Source organism: Chinchilla lanigera, unplaced genomic scaffold (assembly GCF_000276665.1).
Source record: "Chinchilla lanigera isolate Chin_1 unplaced genomic scaffold, ChiLan1.0 scaffold00055, whole genome shotgun sequence".
NCBI classification, from domain to species: domain Eukaryota; kingdom Metazoa; phylum Chordata; class Mammalia; order Rodentia; family Chinchillidae; genus Chinchilla; species Chinchilla lanigera.
Genome location: NW_004955456.1, coordinates 5,291,302 through 5,299,540, shown reverse-complemented (window position 1 = coordinate 5,299,540; position 8,239 = coordinate 5,291,302). Strand labels below are relative to the sequence as shown.

The 8,239-nt window shown below is 48.5% G+C and overlaps 1 protein-coding gene across 1 annotated transcript in view; it reads left to right on the top strand.

Annotated features, from left to right (window-relative positions):
• Positions 1 to 8,239, top strand: part of Abca13 (ATP-binding cassette, sub-family A (ABC1), member 13) — a 363,756-nt gene that overhangs the window by 41,719 nt on the left and 313,798 nt on the right. Inside the window, exons 8-9 of the mRNA XM_013520510.1 lie at positions 2,046 to 2,179; positions 5,214 to 5,407. Coding sequence (XP_013375964.1) covers positions 2,046 to 2,179; positions 5,214 to 5,407 — 328 coding nt within the window. The remainder of the gene's footprint in view (positions 1 to 2,045; positions 2,180 to 5,213; positions 5,408 to 8,239) is intronic.

Below are 8,239 nucleotides of genomic sequence, written 5' to 3'. Positions count from 1 at the left end.
CCATCCATCCATCTATCCATCCTTCCATCCTTCTATCCTTCCATCCTTCTATCCACCCATCCTTCCATCCATCCATCCATCCATCCATCCATCCAACCATCCATCCACTGCCTATATCTATTTATTTATCTCCTCATTCAGTAGATACTCATTGACACTTTCTAAGACCAAACACTTCCCCAGGCAGTGGAAATTCACAGTTGAATAAGACACGGCTCTTGCCTGTCAGGAGAGTCATGTTTTATAAAAGAAGGAGGCGCTGGAGATGATGCGGTAAAGGAAAAACAAAAGCCACAGGGAGGGATCTGACATCTTCCCCAGGAAAAGCTTCTGAGTGGAGTTTTGAAGGATGAGTCCTAGTTCATCGAAGAGACTGGGAGCCTTTCTAGGAAAAGGGAGGAGAGTGCGGTGTGTGGGTTCTGCTGAGGCTGAGCGCGTTAGCCATTTGTTATTTCTGGGGTGCAGTGGGGTGCAGGAGATGGTCTAGAAAGGGCACTCAGGCCAGATCACAGTGATGAGCAGAGCAGTAGAAGACGTGCTCCTTGGCAGGGGAGGGCTGCGTTGGGTGCAGGCAGTCCTGGAGCCCAGGTGCCTGGGCTGGAGTCCTCCACAGGCCGCTGATTTCCGAAAGCACGGTCTCCTGAGTTATGTAAGCGATCACTACACAGAGGTGCAACCTAACAGAATAGCATCCATCACCCCGAATTCCCCTGCTGGCTGTGACCCAGCCCAGGGAGACCTAGAGTGAGCAAGCCTTGGGAGCTTTGGATTTTTATTTTGGATGTGTCTTCAAATGGTGTTGCTGAAGAATTTGAATCGCTCTTCTGTTTTATACCTTCATTACTCCTGGGGGACTTTATCCTAGGACTTTAAATAACACTTAAAAACATAGTTTCCAAGCTCCCATAGTGTTTTATGTTATGAATATACTGTGATATGTCCTTTTCCCTGATGCTAAATGCTGAGCTGGTTTTAAATATTTAATCAGTGTATAACCAATACAATGACATTGTTGTACATTAATTTTTGTTCAGTTATCTGATCAGGTTTCTTGAGACAGATTTTCAGAAGTGAAATTATTAGGTTCAGTGTTTCAAGTTTTGTAAGGCTACTTTGACCTATGTTTTCAAATTGCTCTCAAGAAACTTTGGAGCCGGGCTTGGTGGTGTACGCCTGTAATCCCAGCACTCAGGAGGCCCTGTGAGTTCAAGGACAGCCTGTGCTGCAAAATGAGCTCAAGGCCAGACAGAACTGCATAGTGAGACCCTGCCTCAAAAAGATAAAAGAAAAAAAAAAAGAAACCTTGGAACCCTTTACAGCAGGGCGCATGTGACATCTCACCGTACTCTATGGAATCGGGCACAGGCGTCCTCCTGAAATCTACTTTCACTTTTTCTGAGTCGGGTACCACAGTCAAGTGCAGCCCCAAAGAATTTAAACAGGAGATTTTAGAAGTAAACAATCATCGAGCTTTAAATTGCACGGGTGCCCGGGGAATGAGAACTCTCACACCACCTGCCGTTTTCTGCTTGGACAGAACCAGTGATTTGTCCCGCATAGCACACGGCCTGCCCTCAGCACCTTCAGGCGCGTAGTAGCCACCTCGGTTAGCAGGCCCTCTGTCGTGCACTTCCTTGCTGCATCGAAATGATGCTTATTTTACTCAGTCATGGCCCCCAAACACAAAAACGAGGAAAGTTGACAATTTTCTTGCAATAAATATGTCTTTATTGTTGTTTATAATCACTTATCGTGCCTAATTTAATTTAAATTTATTACAGGCACGTGTAGGTAGGAACACCATATGCGCAGGGTTTGGCACTACCTGAGGCTTCTGGAGTGCACTAGGGCCAGGATTGTATCCCCTGCAGACAAGGGGAGACGACTACATTAGCTTTTGTTCCTTGTTCCCATTTGGTGCCCAAATGGTATTTTCTCTTCATTTGCTTTTTCTTTAGAGGTGAAAATGACATTATTTTCTGAATCACTTTAGACACATCAAAATATTACAGGAACTCACAATATAACTTGTTTTGCTGTTGCAGAGTCAGTTTACAACCTTTCCCTGAAGAACATGGTATGGGACCCGCAGAAAGTACAGAATGACCTCAAATCCCAGTTTGGTTTTGATGATCTTCAAACAGAAAGAATCCTGAATTATTCAGCAGAGTTGCAGGAGGTATGCAAGCTTGATTGCTTCTCACACCCTCGGGTCTCTCCTGGAGAGACCAGGATACTACCAGCCCTTGGCTTCAGATGCATGGAGTCAACCAGCTGCAGATCGAAAACACAAGAAAGAGCAAACCATGCCTGTACTGAACATGAACAGACCTTCTCCTTGTCATTTCCCCTAGACATTACACGTGGTGCCTCGGTTCACAAGCTTAATTATTTGTTCCAAGGTTCTGGTTGCAAATGAATCATGGAGAGAATTAAGTTTGGGAAGCTGCATACCACTGTATAACAACAATGTACCCGGCAATTATGCTCTATTCAATATTCGGTGCATCCTGAGATGTAGGAAGATGTCTGAGGCCAGAGCTCGTACTACAGCTGGAGACTTGAGCATGCGCATCCTGGGACCAGGGGTTGGTGGAAATGGAGGGATACCCATATGTTTCTCAGGACAGCCGGACAGCGGCAGTGGGAGCTGGTAGCCAGACCAGGGCATCCTCCTACCACAAGATGAGCTTCTGAGGCACAGCAGGTCCTGGCTATCCCTGTCTTCCTCCCTTGTCACTGCAGCTCTCAGAGTCGGTTTAAGTGATGATACTCCATTCTCTGGGGTCCAGGAATGGGAGAAGCCAGCTCAGGTCGAAGGGGGAGGTCCTCCAGGCAGATAGAGATGGTGGGCGTCCAGGAAGTGGTGCTCCGGAAGGAGCATGAGTAGGTGACTTTCTGGGCAAAGTGACAGCTGTCACAAGGGAAGGAGGACGGCTGAGTCATGAAGGCAAACTGAGTCTTCCAGAGTTGGGCCTCACTGCACCACACCAGGTGAATGGAAGAAAGGGGTTGGACTTGCTGAGCTGTAGGACCTGGTTCACACTGCAGCGTGGATGTTCTGAGGCAGCTGTCACCTGCAGACCTCAGACCATCTGGGGGCTCTTTTGCTTTGCAGATGTGGGTTCAAGACCACACAGCTGCACCTTTGGTGCAGTGACACATCCTCCAGGCTCTGCTTTCAGGGTCAGGGCTTTTCTTGAGTAGCACTCAGTGTTTAGAGAAGAACCACCCCTTCCCTTGGGGTCCGCATGGTTGGAATGTGGATTTTGCTTCCTTTTCCATGAATGTCTGTGATCTTGTGAGTATACGGTCCTGACAGCACTTGCTGTGCTTCATGTGTGGGAAAGCCAATCCCTGAAGGGTTATGTAATGGTGTTTGGAGGTGAGACTTTGGGGGGTTCCTAGGATTGCATGAAGTCAGGAGAGTGTCCCCCCACTTCTGTTAGCATTGGTGGATTTATAAGAAGAGGAAGAGAGACTCACACTGGCACCTAGCCCCAGCTTGCTCTGTGATGTCTTCTGCCATGTTATGGTACAGCATGAGTATCTCACCAGATACAGAGCAGATGCTGGTGCCGTACCCTTGGACATTCCAGAACCATGAGCTAAGTAGACCTCTATTCTTTATAAATTAACTTGTCTCAGGAATTTTGTTCTAGCAACAGAAAGTAGACTAAGACAGCACTTTACATAGGTAGATTCAGTTGCTGGTATTGTGCAGGTTACTGAGTTTGATCTCGACCACAGAGCCTGCTCTTGGTCTATTTCCAGATGGGTGGCCTGGAGGAGAGGCAGCTGGAAGCTGTGTGGCTGATGTGGTGTTGAAAAGACATTTCTGCCCTGCAGGTTTAGGCTTCTTGTCTTCCACCTGATGCAGTCTACTTCCAACAGGGCCTGAAATTTGTGACTCTGGGCATTTCTCACAGCTGTCCTGGATGAGGTGTGAGACTCCAGTTGGCTGAATTCCACTCCAGTTCTGTCCACTCCGATTTCACTCCAGAGCTAATATTCTGATTACAATAAGTTGAGTCAAACTATGTGTGCTAGTTACTTTTCTGTCATTGCTGGGACAAAATATCTGACACCTAAAATTAAGGAAGGGAAGGATTATTTTGCTCACAGTTTATGGAGGTTTCAGTCTGCAATCAGCTGACTCCAAGGCAGGGTGACATGGCTGAGGAGCAATAGTTCAAGGCAGCAGAAGACAGCAAAAGCAGCAAGAGCACAAAGGCGCAGGGGGAAGCAAGCCTCTTTTCCTCCCTTATATCGTATGCCGGCTATCCGCCCACGCCCATGCCATCTCCGTGCCCTCCTCTTCTACAGGCTAAGGATGTTTACAAAGTAAGGACCTTGGCTCCATGCTGAATCACTTAGTTAACCCGAATTTCTCAAGTTGACACAATGAACAACATCCTAGAGTGGTAAGGGCGTGTCCTTTTCACCCCAGGATGTAGAACTGCTGAGTTACTTAGTTAAACTGCTAGACTCCTCAAGTTGACACAATGTATCAACCATAACGGTGCTTTATCTGGGCTGCTTACATACATGGTTCCTGAACTGTGAGCATCCTTTTCTGTGTATCACCCATGTCCCTGTGCCACTTGACATGGGTGTCACAGAGCTACTTTGTAGTAATGTGGATGCTGATCCTGATGCTAGTTGCCTTGCATGCCATCATTTCTTTTTTTTTTGTTTGTTTGTTTTGGTACTGGGAATCAAACTCAGGACCTTGCGCTTGCCAGGCGGGTGCTTATGCCGCTGAGCTATATCTCTGGCCCGCATGCCATCATTTCTAAGCTCATGTCACAAGGCAGTATTCAGTAACTGTACATCAATGATACCGTTTATGCTAGAGTGTGCGGTTACATTTAAGTCATAGTAAGCATGCTAGTTTAGTTTTCAAATTACATTTCATCTTTTTAGAAATTTATGCTACTGCTCTTTCCTCTCTTGCTCCTCTTGGAAGGCAGGAGAGAAAGGAGAGGGCTGATTACAAAGCTGTGTCTATCCATTGTTGCGATTTGTAACCTTAAATTTCTTAGGAGACATTAAATCACAATCCAGTTGTGAACAGACATTTCAGTTTTCCAACAAAATTTAAAAACTGGCTGACTGGCTGTCATGTAGAATGGTCAGTTACATATTTTTTAACTGTGTGCATTATTTCTGAAGTTATTAGGAATGATGATCTTTTGTTTCTACATTTGCAGGTGTTGGACCAGTGGCAGCAGAGTGGCCTGCTTTACAGTGTGCTCACAGGCGTGGGCCAGCGCCTGCAGGCCCTCAGGGACCAGTACGAAGAGGGGGACTTGCTGTGGAAGGTGGCAGAAGCCCTGCGTGCCGGATTGCACCTCCTCAGTGATGCAGCGGATGGCTCCAAAGACAGCCACACCGCTCCGCAGACGTAAGGCCCGGTTCCCTCTCCTGTTCAGTAGCCTACACGATACTGCATTGTCAGGCATGCATGGTGATACTGTCAGAAGTAAATTCTCTAAAATCACTGCTGGACAGTGAGTGCCTGGTTAGCAATGGGATGCTACTGTGGGTGAGCGTCAGGAGTGCCCTCACCAGCGATCTGGACACTGAGCCACAGGTCTCAAGCAATGGAAGGAGAACAATGTCTGAGAAAGTGTCCTTTTCCTGGGTATTCAGGTTTATACCTTTGGCATTTGTTTTTAAGATGGACACATACATTTCAGAAGTACTAGCGGGTAAGGAGCTCTGTTTGTTTTCCTATTTAAACAGTGTGTGTAGCCGAAATATACACATGGGCCCAGAAATACTTCAGAAGTGGGAAAATGTAGGCCTTCTGGGTTCTTCATTTTTGAAACAGCCAGAATTAGTTCAACAAAATGGCCAGCTCTGTTACAGAACTGGATCTTTGCCCTCAGTAGGTGTGACAGTTTGCAGTAAGTTGAGTTTTGTCATGCTTCAGAAGTGAAGGCTCCCTGTGGAATACAGTGGACCCCAAAATCCACTGTGCTTACATTCCTAGAGTACCTGCAAATTGTGAAAAACTGAAAATTTCAGAAATGGTGAGAAAAATGCCTACAAATACCTGTTTTTATAGTTTAAAGCCTAACTATGCTACATCTCCCTCAGCTATGTAATTAACTTTAATAAAATGCTGCATTAATAAAGCCTTAGAAGGGGCAGATGTTTTGATGGCATCATAAGGATCTTAAGGCTTTAACAAGAACAGGACAGAGAACACTGGAGATCGCTGCACCCGCTACAGCAACCCTTAGCACGTGGGAATCTCGGTGCGTCTGTCCAGATGAGTTACAGGGCAGTAGCCAATCATCAGCAAGGAGAACTGAATAACGCTCTCTGATTGGCTTCTTGCAAACCTCCCTCCAAAACAATTGCAGAGGATATCCGTGGTTTCTGTGAAATTACGGGGGTTTCCACAAACAAATTATTAGTTTGGTTCTGAGGAAAAATCCTTGAACAACTGAGGCCGTGAACTCTGAACGCAGCTTTTCGGGGGTATACTGCAGAACAGTAAGGTTTCTCACCGTTATCTCCAAAGCTTTGACTTCAACCCATGGACGGCACCCGCTCGGGTTCTCTGTGGACCGCGGAGATGGGATCAGGAGACTGTATGTGTGTCTTCTTGCGCACTAGGATGACACAGGAAGTAGCAGCATTTCCAACTCTGTGACACTTCTGGAGCCCAGCCAGGAAAGAGCATGTTGCTTTCTGAGGCCCTCTTTCCTAACTCCACCTTGGCAGGGCCCGAGGCATGGGGTGCTGGAGAGGCAGGCAGCAGGGAAGGTCCTATCGGGGCCAGAAAAGCTCCTGGAAAATGGACCTCAGGGGCACCAGGGTTGCCTTAAAACCATGAGCTGAACAAAGCAGAGACGAAACACTGTGTCACAGGTTGACGTCAGGGGCAGGATACCGCCGAGGGCTCTGACACTGTCCGACTGATTGGCTTGGGAAACGTACTGGGTCTTACACAATGCACTGTGTGGGAGACACCACCTTCCGTTGCCTTCATCATCCCACAAACCTTAAACCTTCCTGGCTCTCAGCCAGGGGCGGCTTATTCTCTAGCACTGACGCACTGGGAGGATGAAGCCCCAAGCAGCCCTTGTGGCTCTTGGCTCAGGCAGGGACGGAGAAGATGACACCGCGCCCTGGATCCAAGCACAGCTGAGCTCTCCCTGCCTCCCGGCACCACGTCTGCACCCCCGCAGGGGCGGGAAGAGGAGTGGCCGGCGCTGGCTCAGCCCGTCCACCTGCTGTGTGCACTAGGCAAGCGAACGGCCTTTGGAAACGGAGTCTTCATTTCCGTTTGGACCAACATTTGTTATGGGGAATGTAAACCTGCCACTCACTGGCTGTTCTGGTGACATGCAAGTCCTGAGCCTCCTAGTTCCCCGCCAGGCCTTCCGCTTCTCCTGTGCCGGTGGTGTCTCTAGACAACTCTGAGCTTTTTCTAGCTATGGACCTGTTGGTCTGCTGCAGGCTTGGAACAGGCTGCCGAGTGGTCCTGCGGCTTCCCCTCGAGAGGAGGGGCAATCTGCTGGCACGGTCAGGCTGCTGTGAGGGTCGCGGAGAGACCCATGCCAGGGTGCGCCCCGCAGGAGGGAGGCCCTTTTACACCAGCGCTTACTCAGCTCTGCACTGACACCTGCTGGTGGCTCCCGCCGACCCCTCCTCCCTCCGTGTTATAGTTTGGGTCTGAAATGTGTCCTGGAAGCCCCAAGTGTTCAGCGGGGAGGACTTGGGAAGGTGTCGAACCGAGGTGTGCTGTACACGTTAGTTAACGCCTGCACTGTTAGGAGCCGAGGCTGGTCAGCAGAGGCGGATCACGGGGGCGGGGCCTGCAAGGGTCCCTCTTCTTTCCACCTCCCCCTTCTCGCTCTGCTTCCTGGTTGCCGTGCTTGAGCAGCTCTCCTCCCCCGGTGCGTCCGCCCTGTCCTTCCTGCCTTGGAGCCAGCTGACCAGGGTCTGAAGCGGGAGCCAAACCCAACCTCACTTCTTTTACCTTCAGTGCTGGGCTGGGCATGGTGGAGCACGCCCATAATCCCAGCCCTCAGGAGGATTGCTGTGAGTTCGAGGCCACCCTGGGCTACCAAATGAGTTCAAGGCCAGCCTGAACTGCATAGTGAGACCCTGTTTCTTTTTCTTTTTTTTTTTTTATTTTAAAGATAAAAGGAGGGAAACATTAACAGACATACAACATTTTACAACATATCACAAGCACAATACAGACAATACAGAGTTA